At 37.2% G+C, this 25,149-nt stretch overlaps 1 protein-coding gene across 1 annotated transcript in view; it reads right to left on the reverse strand.

Moving 5' to 3' along the window:
* The window catches only part of selenoi (selenoprotein I), a 68,031-nt gene that overhangs the window by 18,383 nt on the left and 24,499 nt on the right, over positions 1-25,149 (reverse strand). The window contains exons 2-5 of the mRNA XM_039749797.1: positions 11,212-11,280; positions 8,198-8,306; positions 4,522-4,596; positions 3,156-3,418 (exon numbers count right to left, since the gene is read on the reverse strand). Of these exons, the coding sequence (XP_039605731.1) occupies positions 3,156-3,418; positions 4,522-4,596; positions 8,198-8,306; positions 11,212-11,280 (516 nt within the window). The remainder of the gene's footprint in view (positions 1-3,155; positions 3,419-4,521; positions 4,597-8,197; positions 8,307-11,211; positions 11,281-25,149) is intronic.

Raw genomic sequence — 25,149 nt, forward strand, 5'->3', positions numbered from 1 at the left:
GCTGTCATCAAGGATTTGATTATCATTATTTCTTTCAATCAGGCTCGTATTTGTAGGATGTGTTCAAGTTACATTCCGTGTTTGTCAATCGTTGTAAAGATAAGAGGTTTCATTCATCGATTAGTTCCTTACTGCATCAATAAACAGCTCGTCTTCCTTTTTATCTGTGATGTGACAAACTGCATGCACGGGTTTTTTTAACACTGTCTTCCTTTAGCAGGACATTCACTTTTTCCACCGTATGCTTTGTTTCCGCAGTAGCTGCACTTATGAATATGCTTGTATGTATCAGACGCTTCAGATTTTTTTGCTGCCTTCTCAATTGTTTTTGTTTTTGTTCAGCACTCTTTGGAACTGTTGCTTTTTGTCTGTGCACTGCGTCAGTTCACGTGAGCCGCTTGGTGTTCTTGCATCGAAGGTTCCCAGCTGTGCTGGTGCCATCTCATGTGATGTCCATGGCTGTATGTAATGTTAGTTAAGACCCGGCACTTAAAACTTTCTCTCGCAGTTTCGCTGAATTTGTGCCAAACACCACCCTGACCATCTCATCTTCCTCTGCATAAGCACAGTCCTTCACCCGTGAATATTTAGCTGCAGTGCTTCTATTGGATTGCCGCTGACGGACGGCCTTATATGGGCAGGCACTAAATTACAAACGCCAGCGGCAGCCTGTGTATGAACTTAATTTAAACTTTAGGGTTACACCATGCTTTGTTTCCGAAGTAGCAGCACTCATGAATATGGTTGTATATGTCAGTCGCTCGCTTCTTATTGCTTCGCTGCCTTCTCAACTATATAATGCATGTTTTGCTCAGCGCTTTTTTGAGCTCTTCCTGGTTTTCTACGTACTGCGTTGACAGTCAGTTCATGTGATTACGTGGGAGGCGTGATGATGTCACATGAAACTCCGCCCCCATGGCCATCCAGCTCAACTCCATTACAGTATATGGAGAAAAATAGCTTCCAGTTATGACCATTACGTGTAGAATTTCGAAATGAAACCTGCCCAACTTTTGTAAGTAAGTTGTAAGGAATGAGCCTGCCAAATTTCAGCCTTTTACCTATACGGGAACTTGGAGAATTAGTGATGAGTCAGTGAGTGAGTCAGTGAGGGCTTTGCCTTTTATTAGTATAGATAATTAAACATGTTAGGACACGGTGTTGCAGCGCTAGCAAGGATTGTTCCTGCCTCGCGCTGTATTCTTGTTGGGGCTGGGGCGACACTGGAAGGATAGATGGATAGAATAATTAAACATGTTCAACGAAGATATTTCAATGTTCCTTAAAAGTTTTGAAGAATCAACGTTCTCAGCTTACAGATGGCTTAACAATCTATTACAATGCTGATAGTGTGGCGATTGGGTATTTGTAGAAACTGGGGGTTTGGTAAGTGAGACAGGGACAGCACAAATGCAATAAAGAAAACCCACTCAGAACATCCATTGATTTCCGTGTTCATGTCTCCGACCACCAAATCATGAACCCAACATTTACGCAATATTTAAGTTAAACCTGTGGGATACCCATTCATACATCCAGTTTTTTGAAGCATCGTCACACCTGCCATAAAAGTTCTCTACACTGAACGTTCACCTGGGGACCCCTTACGCAAGGGAGCAGCACTAACGCCACATACCGTGCATGTTTAATACCTGCTTTAATGCATTTCAATCTGAAAATGATATCAAGTATTTATGTTAGCATTCTAAATTTTCAGAGAGCAGTAATATCATGAAGTGAATGTATTCTGTACATTGATCGCTGCCTGCGCCTCCTCTTAGTGCGGAGGAAGTCAGTTTAAGGAGCACGTAGCAATTAACAACTGGGTCGGGAAACACTTAACACAAAGCATTTAATGTGCTACATTAATTTCGACAGGGTTTGAGAAAATCTAGTAAATTAAACATTGATTTTAGGGTGAGGTTTAGTTTACGACATTCTACTTTAATGACAAAATAAACTGAGAATAAAGTAGAAATGTTGACTTTAATTTCGACATAAGCGTCAAGATTAAAGTGGAAATGTCGAGAATAAAGTCAATATGTCGACTTTATTCTCGACATATAGTTTTTTTTTCTTCCGTGTCCGTATTTTTTTTTCCTTCACTGTGGCCCTAATATGATTCCATAGGGCTGTACCACAAATAGCATTATAAATGCAAGTTGCAGTTTTATTATTTATGTATACATTATAGCTTGAAGCAAGGTCCATATTAATGCAATTTGCCTTAATGAGGGTTCAGTTGGTAAAGATGTCATCACCAAGTTGCACTTGTTTTATTTTATTTTATTTGGTGAATACTGTGTAATGGACCTGGGCTTGAAGTCTTGAATTAATAGTATTATTACTGGAAGTTGCACTATTATGTATTGTTATTATTTATTAGTTTAAATATTATACAGTTTAATGATGGTAAAGTTGTTTAAAAAGTCACTTTAACATGTCAGCGGACAGAGATTGTTAACATTAACGGAAGGTGTAGTTGGATGTACAAAAAAATATTTACTATTTATTCCTTTTCTAAGACATTTTCAGTGCAATACAAGTTTTGACAAGCACCTCTGGATATTTTACTAAGTCTAAACGTCTCTTTGGATGGTTGAAAATATGTTCTCAAAATTTTAGTTTAAGTTGTTTGCAAAATTCGTTCAATAAACAGGTTCTATATTTTGACTGCAACTGTCATGGAATGTGATTCCTTCTCTTCATTAGTGCCACTCCCTTGAAAACTATCACTTTATGGGGCCATGCAAACCTGTATTAATACTTGTGTGCACATTAAAATTTTTTTTGTACAATGTACAATTCTCATGACAGTGGAATAGGTTATTCTTAGCCAGTCTACTGCAGTAATTGCAGTGGAAAATGTGGTTACCATCCATTCATGCATAGGGAAAAAAAATTCCTTTGAATACCGTGAAACCGGTATAATTATGAAAAATACCGTGATATAGAATCTTGGTCATGCCACCCAGCACTAGTAGTCAGTATCTAGTTTTAAAGGTCAAATGTTCAAGAACTGCCCACAGCCACAGGCGACTTATAAATCAGGTAGAAAGATCAGCATGTATGTCACACTTTAACAAACACCCTCCAAACATGGGACGTACATTACTTGTTAGTATGTAAACATATCCAAATAAATATACACTTACCACTTGACTAATGTCATAACCCCATGGCAAAAATAACACTCCTGTGTTGTATTTCTCCCAGTGTGAAAGGATAAAAGAAAACAGAACAACCCACAGAATGAAATAGAGGGTACGGACACCCACGCCAGTTTCTCCTCTTCCAAAGATAGAGTAGACTGTCACAACAAAGAATATGCAGGCCCAGCTGTCTAGCCCATGATCAAATAATTCACCCAATGGTGTGCTGGAATTTGTCCTTCGAGCTTGTTTTCCATCAACACCATCTATAAGACATTACAAAAATTACAAATAGGTAGAGATGTAAGTGTCCAAGATAAAAATTGTTTTTTAAATGTTGCTCTTGATGACAATCTTAAAAATGTATGTTTAACTGACATAATCCATAATCAAAAAACTTCAAATAAAAAAAATATATTGGATTTAGAAATTGATGAGGTGGAGATGTTTGCATGCAACAGGACTACTTAAACCACTGCTTTTAGTCTTTGTCTCCTGCGTATATACATTTGTTCAGAGCACCTTGCTTTTTCAGAAAGACTGAGAATTGTGCTTAAAAGGGTGTATATTCCACATGAGTGTGGCTAATACTCAAATGGAAAAGACAGTGATCGGCTTAAAATTGTCAAAAGAACTTACCATATCTGAATCAGAAAGATTTAATGCAGTTCTAAGGTAGTTATGGATTGTTCAAATCATATCTTAGGATATTCATAAGCATATGATACCAGCAAACTAGGTCAAATGTAAAAGACATTTGGTTAACATAGATGCGCACAGACTTATTTTCACTGGGTGGCAAGTTAAACTCTGAGTTTTAGAATGATAGGATCAAAAGTTGGACATGTTTTGAGATTATCTAGATGCAAGACTCTGCTAAGAATAAATTAATTCAATACAGTCTAAGAATTGTTCCTGCTTTTTAAAGAATGGAGAGAATATGTAGTTTAGACAAAACACAAGCACAATACCGCATTAAGTGATTAATGACTGTGTATAGAGTATTAGAATGCTTTATGCCTGCTCCGTATGTACTGATGCAAACATAAATGTCAGAAGAGCAAACCTGACAAAGTGATTTACTTATAAAAAGCAAATTTAAAAAGTGTGTTGTTACAAAAGCAAATTTAGTTTGTTTAGATGGAAATATCCATATTATTCTTAGCATTTACTGATTCATGTAGCAATAATGTAATACTTTAATTTGTATTTTTAAGATTGATAACCAATATTTCTTTTTCAGCCACTGAACAGGAAAATGTCAATGATGATTATTGACGATAATGTCTTCAATAAAGTGTCATTACATAAAATGGTTTTACTTAAAATAGAAATGTAAAAGAAATAATTTTTAAAAATCCATACTAACCTAAAGTATAGGCAATGAAATTCAGCAAACCAGCTGCAATCCACACCCAACTTGGCACATGTACATGGCCTGGTGCTTTTGGAAAAAGTGATAAATTAGATTAACAAGGTACATAAAAGTACAATCTAAATGCAGAATTTGTTAAAACAGAATTTAAACAACATGAACACTCTAAATATTTATATTTGTTTTTGCATAAAACAGAAAAAAGACAAATTTCCAAGGTTAGTAGTCCAGATTTTTAATAACACCAATTATACTATAAACACAAGCATGAGGCAAAAGGATCATATTATACAGTTAGGTCCATAAATATTTGGACAGAGACAACTTTTTTCTAATTTTGGTTCTGTACATTACCACAATGAATTTTAAATGTAACAACTCAGATGCAGTTGAAGTGCAGACTTTCAGCTTTAATTCAGTGGGTTGAACAAAAAGAATGCATAAAAATGTGAGGCAACTAAAGCATTTTTTTTTTTTAAACAATCCCTTCATTTCAGGGGCTCAAAAGTAATTGGACAATTGACTCAAAGGCTGTTTCATGGGCAGGTGTGGGCAAGTCCGTTGTTATGTCATTATCAATTAAGCAGATAAAATGCCTGGAGTTAATTTTAGGTGTGGTGCTTGCATGTGGAAGATTTTGCTGTGAACAGACAACATGCGGTCAAAGGAGCTCTCCATGCAAGTGAAAGAAGCCATCCTTAAGCTGTGAAAACAGAAAAAACCCATCCGAGAAATTGCTACAATATTACGAGTGGCAAAATCTACAGTTTGGTACATCCTGAGAAAGAAAGCAAGCACTGGTGAAGTCAGGAACGTAAAAAGACCTGGACGTCCACGGAAGACAACAGTGGTGGATGATCGCAGAATCATTTCCATGGTGAAGAGAAACCCCTTCACAACAGCCAACCAAGTGAACAACACTCTCCAGGGGGTAGGCGTATCGATATCCAAGTCTATCATAAAGAGAAGACTGCATGAAAGTAAATACAGAGGGTGGACTGCAAGGTGCAAGCCACTCATAAGCCTCAAGAATAGAAAGGCTAGATTGGACTTTGCAAAAGAACATCTAAAAAGCCAGCACAGTTCTGGAAAAACATTCTTTGGACAGATGAAACCAAGATCAACCTCTACCAGAATGATGGCAAGAAAAACGTATAGAGAAGGCGTGGAACAGCTCATTATCCAAAGCATACCACATCATCTGTAAAACACGGTGGAGGCAGTGTGATGGCTTGGGCGTGCATGGCTGCCAGTGGCACTGGGACACTAGTGTTTATTGATAATGTGACACAGGACATAAGCAGCCAAATGAATTCTGAGGTGTTCAGAGATATACTGTCTGCTCAAACCCAGCTAAATGCAGTCAAATTGATTGGGCGGCATTTCATGATACAGATGGACAATGACCCAAAACATACAGCCAAAGCAACCCAGGAGTTTATTAAAGCAAAGAAGTGGAAAATTCTTCAATGGCCAAGTCAGTCACCTGATCTTAACCTAATTAAGCATGCATTTCACTTGTTGAAGACTAAACTTCGGACAGAAAGGCCCACAAACAAACAGCAACTGAAAGCTGCTGCAGTAAAGGCCTGGCAGAGCATTAAAAAGGAGAAAACCCAGCATCTGGTGATGTCCAGGAGTTCAACACTTCAGGCTGTCATTGCCAGCAAAGGGTTTTCAACCAAGTATTAGAAATGAACATTTTATTTCCAGTTATTTAATTTGTCCAATTACTTTTGAGCCCATGAAGTAAAGGGATTGTGTTAAAAAATGCTTTAGTTGCCTCACATTTTTATGCAATTTTTTTGTTCAACCCACTGAATTAAAGCTGAAAGTCTGCACTTCAACTGAATCCGAGTTGTTTCATTAAAATTCATTGTGGTAATGTACAGAACCAAAATTAGAAAAAGGTTGTCTCTGTCCAAATATTTATGGACCCAACTGTAAATTTAATGGTCTGCAAGGGGTTGTTTCATACTTCCCTTATGCCTTGTCACTGCACTTTATCATTTTGCTTTAAATTGTACTTTTGTTTTGTTACAGACAGACAGACATAGTGCCCTCCATAATGGTTGGGACAAACACATCTTTCATTGATTTACACATCTGCTCCACAGTTTAAAATTACAAATTAAACAATTCAGACACAATTAAAGTGCACGTTGCAAACTGTCATTTAGGGGTATTTACATGCAGAAATTACACTTTTTCGACATAGTCTCCCCATTTCAGGGCAACATAAGGTTTGGAACATTTGACAATACAGTCATTGGTGATTACTCAGGTGTGTTTCATTGCTTCATTAGTGCAGGTACAAGATACCTAGGCTTGCTTCTACCTACAGACTACCTTTGAAGTCTGTAGTTGCCACTCTTCAAAATGAAAACAACAACTGTGCCAATAAAGTCAAAGAAACCATTATGAAACTGAAAAACAAAGATAAAACTACTTGAGACAGTGGTACAACCTTAGGATTACCTAAAACAACTGTCTGCAATATCATTAAGATGAAAGAATGCACTGGTAAACTCAGTAAATCGCATAGGGACTGGTAGGCCAACGAAGCTCTGAACTGCTGATGACAAACAAGTCCTCACTATTGTAAAAAAACAAAAAAAACAAAAAGGAAAGGCCCCAAAGGCATCTCCGACAGATCAGAAACAGTCTTCAGGACACAGATGTACTGTAGATGTGTCAGAGACTACTATCCACAGAAGACTTAATGAAGAGAAATACAGATGCCACATTGCAAGATGCAAAACACTACTGGTTCACGTCAGAAAATAGATGGCATCACGAGGAAGGAAAATTATGTAGATATGCTGCAGCAACATCTCAAGAGTTCAGCAAGAAACTTGAAGCTCAGATCTTTCAAATAGACAATGACCACAACATTCCCTCCAGAGTTGTTGTCCTTAACCCATTTTGCAACAAAATCAAGGTATTGGAGTGGCCATCGCAAAGCACTGACCTCAGTTCAATTGAAAATTTGTGGGCAAAACTGAAAAAGCATGTGTGAGCAACAAGGCCTACGAAGAACCTGTCTCAGTTAAACCAGTTCTGTCTGGAGGAATGGACCAAAATTCCAGCAATTTAATGTAAGAAGCTTGTGGAATCCTACCCAAAATGTTTGGCTCAAGTTAAACAATTTAAACGCAGTGCTACCAAATATTAAGAAAGTTTATGTAAATTTGTGACCCACTGGAATTGTAATATAGTCAATGAAAAGTGAAATACTATGTCTGTGAACATTGTTGGAAAAATTAATTTTGTCCTGTACAAAGTAGAAGTTTGTGAGGGGTTATAAAGTGAGTTTAAAAGAATTCACCAAGTTTATGTAAACTTCTTACTTCAACTGTATATACACACAGACACACATTCATACAATGCAATAATAAAACAGATGAACTGTTGTATGGGTAAATATAAAATAAAAATAAATGACTCAAAAATAAACATTTTATTTCCATTTCCTAGGCTCAAACGAGCAACACAAGTGCTACCTGTTAGGCAATATATATGAAATGTCTCTCACAAAAACTAAATGCAAATGGTGAGATTTACAATTATAAATATCTTTACAACAGTAAATGATTTACTAACTTTCATGTGAAAGATCAAATTCCAAATTTCAGATTATAAAACATTAATTTCACAATGCTCTACTTACCTGAGGCATAAAAGTCACTGTCAAAGGCAGCCAACATTAGAAAATTAAGAACAAGAAACATAAACCCTGTGAAAGTGATAAGGTTTGGTGCTAGCCATGTGGGTAAAATCTATGGGTTAAAAAGAAAAAAAAAAGAAAGTTACTAAATATTCAATATAATTAATTTTTTAAATAAGGCTAGTCAACAAAACTTTCCGGAACACTTATATACTTAATTTGAATCCCAAACGAAAAGGATGTAAAAGTAGGGGATCAAAAGTCACGTTCATGTTGGCAGTGTGCAGGCACCATTGAAAATTTACTCAAAATGCTTTTTAAATAAACTATACACACATGGTGATACATAAATCATAGAATGTACTGGTTAAACCTTATTTGCAGCAACACAGTGAATCCTGGTGATTTTTAAGATTAAGACTAGAAAATTCTAATAGGAATTTGAAAGTAATTAAGATGAAAAATTCTGATAATTGGTAGCAAAGAAAAAAAAAGTGATGTAATTGAACAGATGAACAAATACACCCGCTGAGGAAATCACTGGGATATACTATAATAATACAGGGAAGAGCCTCCTTTTACTCTCAAAACAGCCTCATTATCTTTATAGCATGGATTTCACAGGATACTGGAAACATTCCTTTGAGATTCTGATCCATGTTAAAATGATTGCAACATGCAATTCCTGCAGATTTCTCAGATTGACATTCATGCTGCTAATCTCCCATTCTACCACATCACAAAGGTGCTCTATCAGATTCAGATCTGGTGAATGGGAAGGCCACTGAAGTACACTCAATGCCATGTTCATGAAACCAAATTGAGACAACTTATGTTTTGTGGCATAGTGCATTATCATGCTGGAAATAGACATTAGAAAATTAATTAGTAAATGGTGGCCACAAAGGGATGCATATGGTCACCAACAATACTCAAATAGGCTGTGGCATTCAAGGTATTAACAGACCTAAAATGTACCACAAAAAAATGTCCTCACCATTACACCACCAGCAGCATCAATCTAGACTACTGACACAAGGCAGATTGGGTGCACAGATTCATACTGTTGTTGCCAAATTCTGACCCTACAATCTGCTTGAGCAGCAAAAACTGAGATTCATCAGACCAGACTACATTTCTCCAGTCTTCAACTCTCCAGTTTTACTGAGCCTGTGCTCAGTGCAGCCTAGGCTTTTTGTTCTTAGCTGACAGGAGAGAAACCGGACACGGTGTTCAGCTGTTATAGCCCATCCACCTTAAGATTCAATGTGTTGGGCTTTTTGAGATTCTTTTCTGCCCACCACAGTTGTATAAAGTGGTTATCAGAGTTGCTGCAGCCTTTGTGTCAGCTTGAACCAGTCTAGCCATTTTTTCTGAACTCTCTCATCAACAAGACATTATCTTCTACAGAATTGTAGAAAATCACAGGAGATCAGCATTTACAAAAATCCTCAAACAAGCTCATCTGGCACCACCATTCATGACATGATCAAAATTGCAGAATCACATTTGATGTTTTATATGAACATTAGCTGAAGCTCCTGTCCTGTATCTGCATGACTTTATATGCAATAATATCATACTTTAAAGCACTACATTTACATCCACAATTATACTTTTGGATAGGATAACATGCATCAGACAAAATATGAACTAAACAATATGTATACTTCATCAAAACATTCTGCAAGAAGCATTATTTTTCTTTGCATGGATATACCCAACAGCTGTTCAGAGTATGCTGCATTTTCAGAGATATTGTATATGGTACTCATATGGGCACTTAACAGTACAGGTAGATATAGCACAGATTTGAAAAGGTATGCAAGTATGCATTTATGTATTTGCAATGGAGTACAGATTTACAAATGGCACTTTCTATACTGTTTCTTAAAAATGAAACACATACAGATCTCTACAGTGAGGGATTTATAGTACCACCTGGTCAAAATCGTGGATGAGGTTAGATAGATAGAAAGATGTTAGGAGGGATCATGAGATTGCTTGACTAATGGATCTGAGAAGCAGAAGTTTTACATGCATTTTTGGGGGCACTGACAGTAAGGAGGAAGCTAAACCTTTGAAGAAGTCTTTCAATTAGCATGCCAGTTTATACCCTCCATACTCTTGAGTTTATAAACTCTTGATTAATAAAGAAGAATAAGCTTGTGAGAACATCCAAGAAAGTAAGTGCCCCTGCTTAGGGTGGGTGGGTTCAAATGACATGACAGAGAGTGGAGCTCAACAAATTCCAAGTAGCTCAGGGTAGACTCCAGATGAAGAGGGTCAGTTGAACTTGTTTGAACATGAGGTGAAAATGCCAAATGGCTAATTCCAGTTCAAAAGTATTATGGCTGCGGTGGGCTGGCGCCCTGCCCAGGGTCTGTTTCCTGCCTTGCGCCCTGTGTTGGCTGGGATTGGCTCCAGCAGACCCCCGTGACCCTGTAGTTCGGGTATAGCGGGTTGGATGATGGATGGATGAAAATATTATGGCCATGACTCTTTAAGCAATAAGGTGCTATAAGCTGGAAAACTCATTGTCTTGCTACAGTAACAGCCACCAAAAAAAAAAAAAAGCTTAAAAAAACTCACTATGTTCTTTAAAACAGAAAATTACCCAAAGAGACAAATAAAAACATTTTTTTTCCTGTAGGTAAAATATCATGAAGAACTAACATAAGAATTCAATAGTAGTATGCGCATCGCTTTTACTACTGCATAACCTAGGCTAAAGATTTGGTTTATGATTATTTGGTTCTGTTTGTAATGAGTGACAAAATGCATTAGTAACTTTAGTTTTTTTAAATCTCATTAGTGGCTAATAAATTCTCAAACAAAAAGGAAATTCTGTTTTTGTCTACATATTAATTAGATTTTTTGTAGATATTTTACTGCTGCTTGTGCTGTAATTGCTTTTGGAATTACACTCTAAAATGAACTTTAAGCTTTACAAAATGCTTTGCTATACTGCTCCCTAAAAGTAGTAATAATGTAACATAAGCAATATTATTACTTACCTTAACAAAAGAATTCCAAAATGGATGCATAACATAAATGGATAAAGGGTTGGAATCAACTGCACTGTACTGAAACAGAAAGGACACCAAATTAGTAATAATTTCATTACACTCATTTTTATAACTATTAAGTTGCTTTAAAAATACATATCCATCAAACAAGCAGTAATTTATATTTAAAACTTAGCCTTTTCATTCCATATACCATCAAAATAAATGTAGTCAATACAACTACTGTATGATGATGGTATACTCTTGCATATCAGAAGTAAAAATTGATCATTGTAAAACTTTTCATGTAGGATGTTTTATAATTTTTCAATGTAACAAAAGAATTCAAATGCAAATCAACAGTGTTTATACTTCCAGCAATAATAGAGCATTACTTCCAGTAACAAAGTTAAAAAAAATCACTATCATCAGTACATCACTAACAAAAAAAACACATCATGTAGACAATCTACAACATCTAAGTGCTGGCCCTGCTTTGCAAAGTTTAACTAGGAAACAGCAAAGTAAATACTTCATTAATATTAGTTGTATTCTGGATGTTTGAGCAAAAGATTTACGTGCTAGTGCAAAGACTGATCTTGAGCCTAATTAGCTGCTTAGAAAATATAAAATAATCAAGTCAAGTCAAGTTGGGAAGCATGCACTGGTACAGTGCGTTACCACACCCACTACACGGCAAAACAACTCGGGATCCCGGTTTACAACCCCCCCAAGCAGATACGTGGTCCAGTCCCACCCTCCGGAAATGACCATCTATCTACCGCAGCCAGGTGTTACGTGGGCGACCCCTTGGCCTGGTCTAGCCAATAGGGTCCCCAACAATGAGGATCTTATGAGCCGGATCACCCTCGGGGAAACGCGCCACACGGCTGTAGTGCTGTAACTGACGCTCCCTTACAATGCAGGTAACGTGCCTCATTCGGGACTCCATGAGCAACCGCTGATTCGACACAAAGTCAAACCAACAGTACCCAAGGATTTTCCGGAGAAACACAGTACCAAAGGATCCCAGTCTTCGTCTTAGGTCACTGGATAGCGTCCATGTCTCGCAACCATATAGCAAGACGGGAAGCACCAGGACTCTAGACTTGGACCTTCGTCCTTTTCCACAGATATAAGGAGCGCCACACACCGCTTTCCAGCAACCTCATGACCCCCCATGCTCTCCCAATCCGTCTACTGATTTCACAGGAAGAGTCACCAGAGACGTGAATGTCACTGCCAAGGTAAGTAAACCTCTCAACAAGGTCAACACACTCTTGGCAAATAGACACACTGCTGATGGCTGTGCCCAAGAGGTCATTAAAAGCCTGGATCTTGGTTTTTATCCAGGACACTCACAAGCCCAGACACTCAGGCTCCACACTCAGTCTCTCGAGCGCCCCGATCAGAGCCTCCATTAACTCCACGAAGATCACAACAACGTCAGCAAAGTCAAGATCCATTAATCTTTCTTCACCAACAGATGCCCCACAGCCGCTGGACCGCACAACCTTGCCCAACACCCAGTCCATATATGCATTGAACAGAGTAGGAGCAACAACACACCCCTGACGAACCCCAGAATCAACTGGGGAAAAAAATGCAGAGGTCCTGCCTCCACTCTGCACAGCACTCACAGTACCAGTGTACAGGCCAGCCATGATACCCAGCAACCTTGAGGGGATCCCATGAACCCACAGGATGTCCCACAGGGCAGCTCAACCAACTGAGTCGAACGCTTTGCAAAAATCGACAAAGGCTGCAAAGAAACTCTGCCAATATTCGCATTTGCGCTCTTTGAGAGCCCTCAGTGCCAGAATGCAGTTGATGGTAGACTTCTTAGGTGTAAAACCAGACTGGCAGGTGAGCAAGTGATCACAGATCCTATGGAGGATGACCCTAGCAAGGACCTTAACCGGCACAGAGAGCAGTGTTATCTCCCTGTAGTTACTGCAATCCAGGCGATCACCCTTCCCTTTCCAGATAGGGACAAGTAGTCCCATTTTCCAGTCAGTTGGGATGATGCCAGTCTCCCAAATGGAAGCAAAGATTGCTTGCAATGCCAGGACGACAGCCTTACCACCAGCCTGGAGAAGTTCACCCCGGATACCACAGATCCCTGCAGCCTTTCCCCCTCAGCTGGTTCACCACCTGTGCAATCTCAGTGAGATTGGGTGGTTCACAGCTAATTGGCGGATCAGCCTCAAGGACCATGGACCCAGAGATATCCAGTGTCCTAGCCGGAGGATCAACTTTGAACAACTGCTCAAAGTAGCCAGCCCAGTGGGTCACAACTGCAGTGTCATCAGTAAGGACTGTTCCATCAGCTGCCCTGACTGCAACTCTCCGAGGAACAGATTCAGATGTGCATAATGCTTTGATTCCTCTGTAAGTAGGATGTGGGTCGCTAGACAACAGATGGTGTGTCACTTGCTCACAGATTCCTCTAATAAACACCTCTTTATCTGCCCTTGGAGCCTTCGCAGCCATCCTTCTCAGTTCCCCGTACAGACCAGAGTTGCCACTAAGCCGTGCGTTGCGACTCCTCTCGATGATATCCAGAGTGCCTTGCAAGATGAACCACCTCCTTCTGGGAACAACAGTAACACCAACATAACCCTCAGCAACCTTCAGGGTCTTGTCATGGAAGGTCTCCCCCATCCCATTAGGATCGGCAGTTGTACCCAAATCTGAAAGTTCCTCATACAAAACTGCGTGCAAACTCATGAGAAACAGCCGGGTCTTGGAGTCCGACCAAGTCCAGACTCATTTTCCTAGCAGGTGGTAACCTACAGGACCTAAGCTGGATCCTAAGAGTAGCAACAACAAGTCTGTGGTCAGAATTCACAAACTGGGCACTTCTGTAGACCCTGCAGTTTTGCAAGAGCCTCCAGTGTCTGCCCACGAGCATGTGATCGATCTCCTTCACCGCACCATCAGTATTGGAGTTCAAAGATGCGGTTCAGGGTGCTGGAACCAGGAGCCAGCGATACGCAGCCCTTGACCTTTTGCAAAGTCAAGGTGTAGCAGATTGGCTTTTTCTGATGTCCGATGTCACTCCTTTCAACAAGCGTATTATGGGTACTCAGACTACTGCACTCCCTAGGTGCCTTGTCTGTTGTCTCAGTGTAAGCTCCGACCGCAGTTAGTGATGTCTCGGCGAGGGAGACATTTTATTCACAGTTTCGCTCGGTGGTTGATGTGTGCTCACAAGGTGACACTCCTCTGGTCATAAAATAAATGACTGCACAATATTCTCCTTCATGACAACAGTACAGGCATGTACCAAAATTACATTAGCGAAATTACTGTACAGCAATATTATGTTACTATTTGTTGACATCAAAGGTAAGAAAGATGAAATCATAATTAAGTATCGACAAGTTATCTAGAATGCATTGCTTGGTTTTTTCTAGTACAAGGCAGCAAAGACTACACATCAAGCCAGTGCTGCAGGGGGGTGGCTAAATGTACAGGAGTGCTGTATGTTAGTTAGTGATATCACAGTATATTTGTATTTGATACCAATACTGGTCAAATTTTACGATACTAGATACCTTTCAATACCATGGCAAATACAGAAATCCCATTCAATGACTTTATTAAAGGAACTCCATTATTGTGTGAACAATGCAGTATAAAATATATAAATACTAACAGTAACAACAGCTTTATAAATACTGATAGATGTATCAAAAACTTACCCAAATACCACTTAAGTAAACAAGTATTGACATTCATAAATATCAAAATACAATGCAGGAATGTGTGGAAGAGGTGGGAATTCCCCAGTGCAACAACAAATGGCATGATTTCAGCATATGGTTCATAAAGAATGATATAACTTCCAGATTAGTATGAGCACATTCTAAATTTACTCTGACATTTTCTGTTCAGTAACAAAAAATACTGCTTAAAATACATACTAAAAATAAAAAAAAAATTATTATTATTATATATACTGTTAAGTTAGTGAATTACATTTTAAACAAAAGTGTGGTGCAGTGGTTAAGGATTTGAAATTCAAACCTTGATGTCATGGGTTCAAATCACATTACTGAAACTGTGTGACCCAGAGCAAGTCACTTGACCTGCCTGTGCTCCAATTGGAAAACCAAAAAAAAAATGTAACCAATTGTATCATAAATGTAATTCATTTTGGATAAAAGTGTTAACCAAATAATTAAATGTAAATGTTTTAAAGACATTTTGTAGCTCTGTTAAGTTTGTAACATTTACTTTTTAAAAATGCTATCTATACTAATAAAAGGCAAAGCCCTCACTGACTGACTCACTCACTCACTCACTAACTCATCACTAATTCTCCAACTTCCCGTGTAGGTAGAAAGCTTAAATTTGGCAGGCTTATTCCTTACAGCTTACTTACAAAAGTTAAGCAGGTTGCATTTCGAAATTCTACACGTAACGGTCGATAACGGTCGACAACATCCGCCATGTTGAACTTTCTTATTTATGGCCCCATCTTCACGAAATTTGGTAGGCGGCTTCCCTGCACTAACCGAAACCGATGTACTTATTTCGATGGTATGATGCCACTGTCGGCCGCCATATTGAATTTTACAAACGTCACTAATTCTCCAACTTCCCGTGTAGGTAAAAGGCTGAAAATTGGCAGGCCCATTCCTTACAGCTTATTTACAAAAGTTAAGCAGGTTTCATTTCGAAATTCTACGCATAACAGTCAACAACGTCCGCCATATTGAACCTTCTTATTCATGGCCCAATCTTCACGAAAATTGGTAGGCGGCTTCCCTGCGCTAACCGAAACCAATGTACATACTTATTTCGGTGGTATGATGCCACTGTCAGCCGCCATATTGAACTTTCCAACGTTACTAATTCTCCAACTTCCCATGTAGGTAGAAGGCTGAAATTTGGCAGGCTCATTCCTTACAGCTTACTTACAAAAGTTAAGCAGGTTTCATTTCGAAATTCTATGCGTAATGGTCATAACGGTCAACAACGTCTGCCATGTTGAACTTTCTTATTTATGGCCCCATCTTCTCGAAATTTGGTAGGCGGCTTCCCTGCACTAACCACTAAAACCAATGTAATGCATACTTATTTCGGTGGTATGATGCCACTGTTGGCCGCCATATTGAACTTTTCAACAGTCTTTGTTACTTATGGGCCCATCTTCAAGAAATTTGGTACACGGGTTCCCAACGCTTACTGAATCCTACTTACGTACATATATACATCCATAGCCTGCAGCTCGGCCACCGTGTGAGGTGGCGTTGGGTCCCCCATCCCAACGCCTCCCACGTTGTTGGCTGCCTGCCTATATAAGACCGTCCGTCACTCCTGTCTCTACATTCCCTTGCTTGCTTCGCCACGGGATTCACGTCTCCCTACTGATAACTACAGCCTTTTTGTTTAATCCACGGCTTCTCCGCTGTTTTATTGCTTGTTTATTACAATTATAGTTATTGTATAGGTATTTTAGACTTACTTTACATTTCTCAGGTACCCATTTCCTTTATCATTCCAACCCCCATTACTATGTCTATCGAAGTGATCACTATCGATCAAAGAACTGTCACTTACCGAGTGGTTTCCATGCCCGGAGATGGCACCTACCTTTTCCATTCTCTTTGTTACATATTGCACGGCCATATCAGGCTCACTCTTGATATCCGGAGAAACATTGTGTCTTATGTATTGAATGACTGGGACAGGTTCAAGGTGTGGACTGATGACGGTACAGGAGATAATTATACTACACAGGAGCACTAGAAGAGTGAAATGCTTAAGCCCTTCACCTATGGTTCTGCATGTGAGTTGATGGCTGCTGCTGAATTGTTCGGTTGTCGCTTTCAAGTGTACCGAAATGGCCAAATATTTTACACCTTTCCACAACCGCCAATGCTTCTTAAACATCTTAGATTCACAGGTGACGATTTCAGTAGTGGACACTTTGATGTTTATGAATGTTTAAACTCTCAAAAGCTGGATGTGATTTTATCGATGAAACCGGTTGTGTGCCTACATCGCTTGACAGATGCCGAATGTCACTTCAACACAACAAATCCTGCAAATACTGTCATAATTGAAACAAACCATGAAACTGAAACCGATTAAAGAGTAAGCTCAGCGCACAGCTTGGTCATGTTACAACCGGAGGGCCGAACTGACAACATGGTATACAAAGAGATCCTTAAATAATTATTGGCATATTTTGCGTCAGTTTAAAAAGGTTTAATTTTCTTCTTAAGAAAAATTTTAATGCAGTACTTCACTGCTGCGAAGCGCGGGTATTTTGCTAGTATTTATATAATTAGCTGGTTAAAATATTACTAGAGAGAGAGAAAACAGACTGATACAGCACATTGCCACACCCACACAATGAACCACCTCAGGATCCCAAACTAGGCCCAAAGCGCAGCCGTTCAACAGGTGATACCTCAGCGCCACACCAGTTCAAATGGAATGAAACAATGTGAGGTTTCTTTTACAGTGGTTGGAGTGCCAATTACTTGTACTTGTCGAATTAATTCAAATTTCAAATGTCAGAAACTCATGGTCCTTTCATTTTCTAAATGTGTCCTGACTTTAAAGCTTCCTGTGTGGAACCAAACTTGCCGGTTTTGCATGAATCCTTTCTTTCAGAGGTCCTGTTAACACTAGAATCCCTAAAACCTATGAAAAAACTCTTAATTCCAGGCCATCTTAAATTACTTCATACCGCTATTCATTGGCGTCTTTTGTTTTACAAATGTTTTGGTCAGCACAAGTAGCATGCAGCCTGCTATCCCATCCACCGCCCCAACGGAGCTGAATTCAATTGCAAAATTCTCAGAGCTGTGTTTATCTGGGTGTGAAGTGCCTGGAGTTGTATAGGGTAAATAATATATTATTAATTGGAATACACACATTTCATGCGTGTTTCATGTCTACAACGATCTGTGTAAGTGTAGGATGCCAAGAAATGGGAGGCAAGAACTGCTGAACATATACCTGTACATAAAACAAACTTTTTCCATGTTATACTAATAATGAAGTGTATAAGTTGTGAAGACTTTAGTCTAAATATCAAATAAATATGTGCACATTTACTCAAGAATATAACCAAAGGAAAAAAAAAATTCAATTTACATGTTGTTGTCAATGAGTTAAAAACCCAAGCTCCAATGTCAAGCGACAGAAAGTTGATATGTATTCTTGGATGGTGCAGAGGTAAGAACTGCAGCCATTTAACCAAAAAGTTCCAGTTTCAAGTCTGACAGTTCCGCATTTTAAGTAGTGAGCTGCTATTATTATTTGTATAATATAATAAAAACATACATTTGATTTGAGTCTGTAACACTCTGTGTAAATTTTCGCTCTATTTAAATGTAAAGAATTATTATTATTATTATTAACTACTAATTTGCTTACTGCATAAACAGAAGTGTAGAAGATGCTCTTCTGGTTAGCTTACATCAAATCTACACATTTCTTGATAAACTTGGTTCATATGTCAGAGCACTACTTCTTAATTGTTCTTCAGCGGCCAATATCATCCAGCCCCTCATGCTAACTGAAAAACTGAAAAGTATGAATGTTACCCATTTATTAAATTATGGATTTAGGACTTACTTTTAAATCATTCATAGAATAATTGAAAGAAGTACTGGACAATGACAGATAAGACAGATAGACAGATAGATACTTTATTAATCCCAAGGGATTAATCACACAAGGGACCTGTTAAATTCATTGTTGACTTTTAACTTATGTGTTAGGTACGGCTAGCTATGCAAGTCGGCTCTACAGTGGGCTGACCCTTTTCCAGGGCTTGGCCAAATAATGCAGCAAGGATAGCCTGGGTCCACCTGCAACACTGAATCAGGCTGTGGAGGTTTAAGATGTTTCTGTATTTTTTTTTTTTTTATATCACTCTTGGACATAAAAAGATTGTTTTCTGTACACCCTGAAATTGTACAAAGTCTACATTCTATGATGACATGAAAAAAATTGTATTTACTAACAATAATAGTAGAAAGCACCAGTAGTCAACTTTGGCTTTTCAGAAAATGAAAATATGAAATAATGAAATAAAAACAAATACATCTCATTATGGACATAAAAATAATAAACTTATATAGATATAAGTTAAATAGATATAGACAACACTGACTATAAAATGTGTCAATCCAAATCCATTTCAGGCATAAGCAAAATTGATCCTGGAGGGTCACTGCCAATGTGAGGTTCATTCCTAAGAAATACTTTTCCACTGTAAATTAAGCCTTTGCTTATTCTGACCTTTTGAACATTATATCAAATATTATTGTAATCTAGAAATTAAATATTTAGTCATCTTGTTCAAATCCTAGTGGTGATAAGTTAAATATTTGCATGCATAGCTGGACGGCAAGTAAACACTTTTATTGTAATGATTAATCAGGAGACATTTAAATTTGAATTTAAAACATGCTGGATAATAAATTATCTTAAACCTTTTCACAACTTTCTGTCCGTATCTAAAATTGTTTCCCTAGCTACTGTACACAAATAGAGACATTTATTTCCCCTTCTGCTTTATCCTGTTTTTAATTTTATAATACATTTACTGCATAATACACAATAACTCCGTTTTCTTACTACTTCATGGTCAGACTATAGAGAAATCCAAGAAGAGTCCAGTATTAACAACATGTACAAAAGTTCAGTTAAGAAATTAAATAACATAGAAGCACACCTCACCCATTGCCAACTTATAGCCATTAACCAGCTAAAAGGTTATTTAGCTCAACAAATGCTTTCTACCAGTTATCCTCATTAATATTATTTAATTTGATAATCTGTATTATTTATTGCTATTACTGTGATAAAAATGCAACTTTAAACCCTCTTAAGAAATAAATTAATCAAAATAGAACCTTATATTTCAAAAAGGGAAATCTGATAAAAACATTACAGCACTAAGGTATGTTATTGCAAAAAAAACAACACCTTTTGTTAATCTATGTATACTACATACAGTATTATTTGACTTTTTAAAATTAAAAACTGCCAAATACTATTTCTAGTAGAGCACAACTCCATACTGAAGTTGAAGAAAACTGAAATGCACATCCAGCAAATAAAACAAAAATAGACATGTACTGTTAAAAAAAAAAAAATTGCTGGCACTTTTATATTTTTATAATTCAAAGCACAATACAAACCTAAGTCAATGCATTGGATATATGATATATATATATATATATATATATATATATATATATATATATATATATATATATATATATATATATATATATATATATAGTTAAGCATGTATAAAGAAGCAAGACATAAGTAAACACAGATCACTGACACTTTAAGCAAAAGTGATCACAACATGGTAAAATTTGAGATCTGTGATAACACACTAATGTACAGTATACCAAAACAAAGACTTCTAATTTGAGGGAAGCAGACTTTATGGGGATGAGAAAGTATGCAGAAAAACAAGAAAAAAAACAGAATGGGAGAATAAAAACTCTGCCACTATAAATGAGAGATGGTGTCACTTCAGAAACTTTCTGATCCAGGCCTAGAACCAAATAAAAAAAATAATAAACAGACCAAAATGGATAAATAAAGGTATTATTTAAAAATTACAACTTTAAAGATCACTGTACATGAAGATTAAAAAACAGTCAAGTTATTCTGACTTGGACGACACTATAACAAGAGATCAAAATTTCATTTGAAAGATCCTAGTACTATTTGAAAGATCAAAAGAGAAACAAAATTGCCAGTGAAGCCAAAACAAAGAACAAGTATTTTTCAGTACTACTACAATAAAAAGATGTTAAAATAGAATTTAAAGGAATACCGTACTCAAAAATGTTTATTTTTTATAAGTTGCTTAGCCCTATGTAACTTGCAGTGATGGCCAAGATTTTTTTCTCTCTCACGTTTTTGTGGAGAAAGTATACGACAAAGATTCTGATAGAATGGGACACAACAATCACCAATGCTGGACAATGATAAATGATGTAAATAACATCCATGGCAAAAAGAAAAGAAATATTCTCATGGAACTTGTGTCTCATAATCCACGTCTGTTATCCAATTGTATACCCAAAATGTGCAAAATGCATGCATTTATTGCTAAAATACTATTAATACTTCCGGAAACTCAGTGTACAACAAACAGGAAAGGCACATTCTCATAATACTGTGCTTTTAAATTAAAGACCCGCCTATTCCCCCGACACATTGAATTGAAGACAGGACTCTTGACCAAAAACACAATCCAGTGCGAAAGGGATCTGGGTTATTTGATTTACCAGAAGAATCAATTTAACAATATTTTTTAAAACAATGCATGCAATTTTTAAACATTTTAAGTATACGGTTGGATGACTTGACATGGATTATGCAACATGAGTAATGTGAGAATTTTTCATTGACTTTGATATTATTTGCTGTTGTCAAGTGTTAGACAGTCTGTTGGCACCGTTCAGCATTAACACAAGAGATTCAATTTTTTTTCTCTGCCATAACTACAAACTACATGGTGTTAGTGACATTTAAAAATATTTTTGGGAGGAGTATTGCTTTAAATCTAGCATGGAAGCAATGAGTCTGCAGAAGTTGTTTTTAAAGCAAAATATCACCAACATACATTGATACTTTGTCAAGTGTTACATTCTAGGGATTTTTTTATTTGGCAAGTTCAAGCTTCAGAAATGAAACATAACTTCCATCCATGCAGATATTATGCCTAAACTTAAATATCCATTAAAATGGCAAATAAGTCCTTTCATTCAAAAATGTTGAATGTCCTTACAACATCCAAAGAGAGCAGGGTTCAGTATAGACTACATTAAAGATGTGGCATAAATTTGAGAATTACCATTTACCTTTGAAATAATGATGGAAAAAAGACAGCATTTTGGCAGCAGTAATTTAAGTTTTATTAATGGTCACACTGTACAGCAGAAATTAAATTTTTCACAGGAAAACCACTTACAACTGCACCTTTTCACTTAAATTCATAGCTTCTGAGGTTTGGGAGAGTGTCACTGGTTGGTTTAGCTCATTTATATATTTCATTCTGCAAATGTGGGGCGGTATATCTACAGTAGGTTATTAACAAAGCTATTTGAGGTTCATTTTGTTACAACGAAAACATACGCATATCTTATATGCAGTACATTTTTCCTTATGCTTTAGGACCTCAAAAAGCTAGCTAATTAATTGTCTGAAACAAAACTGACCTTAGTAATGCTTTATGTCAGGCTGGTTAAATATGTCATTAATTATATCATCATTCATTGAAAAAAAGCTGTAAGCTTAATAACTGCAAAACACTGTTTTTTTAAATTATGTTATTCAACTGTCTCCCATAAATAGGTGTCATTATTCCTATATGTATTGTATGTAATTAAACCTGTGCAGTTTTAACCAGAGAAGACTGCATGGGTACTTAATCCAGGTCTTCAAAATCCTCAGTGGCTGTAATAAAGAAGATCCATTAAAATTCTTTCAGCTTAAGGGTGAATCACATAAACAACGGGAAGTGCATTTAAAACTAAAGCCAGGAAGCACTTTTTTAAGCAAAGAGTTAGGGGAATATGGAACAGACTATCAAGACATGTAGCTGAAATAAAAAACTTCAAGGAGTATCAGAGTGAAATATTGGGACAACTTAGCTATTAGCTAAACAAATGAGATTCATGGACTGAATAACCTCTCATTTGTCAAATTTCTTACGTTCATACATCTGAACTTCATTATTTAGACTCTTAGAATTTCAGTTTCACATGTTTCAAAAAGACCATATGAACTAAATAAATCCTTTTTATCAGAAGAATAATTATCATCAAAGAGAGAGCAAAAAAATCTCACTGGACTGTGAGGTAAGCAGTAATAAATGTCTGTGTTTGTGTATTCACCCTGTAATATGTTGGAGCCCTATCCAGGGCTAAAACAGCATAAGGCATTGATAAAAACCAAACAAGCAAAAGCTACATTTGTGGCATTTATTGGGTTTTTGAAGCCAAAATATTAATTAAAAAACTTCAATAAGATGAATGCTGTAATATTTAACTCTCCAGTTAAAACTCAATACAGGGGTCCTCAGGTTATAACGTCTTGACATACAACGTTTAGAGTTTACAACGCTCACTCCCATAAAACTTAAAAAAAAAAAGCTAAAGTCACTATGCCCCACACTCACCTCGCAGATGTTGTCTTAACCCACTTCTATTAGCAGATGAGAACTGTACAGAATTTATTTAGAAACAAATCAGTTTCTTCCTAGAGACAAATACATCCTCAGAGGTTTCTGCAGGAATACGCTGGGAAACTCTAAAGGCCTTCTTAAGAGGACAGATTATTTCATATCTCTCCCACAGGAATAAATTAGAAACCAAGAAAGTATCAGAGCTAAAAAGTGAAATTACTAGAACAGATGAAGAACATGCCAGGCTTCCAAGCAAGGATCTACATAGGAAAAGGCAGGCTCTGCATTCAGAAATCAACTTCTTGACAACTAAAGAAACTGAACAACTAATTTATAAATCCAGACATCATTACTATGAACACGAAGACAAAGCTAATAAGCTTTTAGCTCAACAAATCCACAAGCAAGAAGTTCGCAATGCAATCCCAGTAATCACCAACACGAACGGTGACAAGATCATTTGACCATAAAAATATAATGCACACATTTAGAGACTACTATGAATCCTTATATTCTACTGAGTTTAAAGAAGACAACACACAATCTAATGTATTTCTAGATAAATTACATATACCACAAATAGATACTTTTAGTGTGGAGGAAATGGATAAGCCTCTGGCGCTATCAGAATTACTAGATGCTATAAAGTCACTTTAAGGCGGGAAAGCAGCAGGTCCTGATGGCTACCCTGCAGAATTTTAAAAGAAATCTTCCACTCAGCTAGCTCCCCTCCTATTAGCAACATTTACAGAAGCTAGAGACAATAAAATTCTTCCTCAAACTTTTCGCCAAGCATTAATCACCGTTTTTACTACTCTCAAAAATCATAGCTACAAGGATGGAGAAAGTGCTGCCTTCTGTAATATCACAAGATTAAACTGGATTTATCAAGGGTCGACACTTATCTTCCAATCTTCAACGCCTGTCTAATGTGATATACTCACCAACAAAGTCAAACACCCCAGAAATATTATTATCATTAGATGCAGAAAAAAATATTTGACATGATTAACTGGAAATACCTTTTCACTACATTACGGAAATTTGGGTTTGGCCCGAACATTTGTGCATGGATCAAACTACTGTATACCAATGTAGAAGCTTCAGTTTGTATTAACAACATTTGTTCAGACTACTTTAAAGTAGAACGTGGTACCAGCCAAGGATGCCCCTTGTCACCACTGCTATTTGCAATCGCCACTGAACCACTGGCGGTTCCCTGTCGAAATGCTGATCAGATAAATGGGATTTATCAGAGAAGGACTGGAACAGAAAATTTCTCTATATGCAGATGATATGGTACTGTGTATATCAGACCCACAAAATTCTGTGCCCGCAGTCTTAACAGCACTTACAGAATTTCAAAGGATTTCTGGTCTCAAAATTAATCTGAATAAAAGTGTACTCTTTCCAGTGAATTTTCAAGCATATAATATTAGACACTCTACCTTTTATCACGGCAGATCAGTTTAAATACCTAGGGGTTAACATCACAAGTAAACAAAAAGCTCTTTATCAACAAAATTTCACCGTCTGTATGGAAAAAATTAAGCAAGACTTGCATAGATGGTCAACCCTTCATCTCACTCTAGCTGGAAAAATTAACGTTGTTAAGATGAAAATTCTTCCTAAGCTCCTTTTTTTATTTCAAAACATTCCAATATACATCAAAAAATAATTTTTTAAGCAATTGGAATTTAACAATAACCCAATTTATTTGGGACATCCATGTATCCAAAGAGCGACCCTACAAAGAC

This window comes from Polypterus senegalus, chromosome 3 (genome assembly GCF_016835505.1).
Source record: "Polypterus senegalus isolate Bchr_013 chromosome 3, ASM1683550v1, whole genome shotgun sequence".
Taxonomy (NCBI): domain Eukaryota; kingdom Metazoa; phylum Chordata; class Cladistia; order Polypteriformes; family Polypteridae; genus Polypterus; species Polypterus senegalus.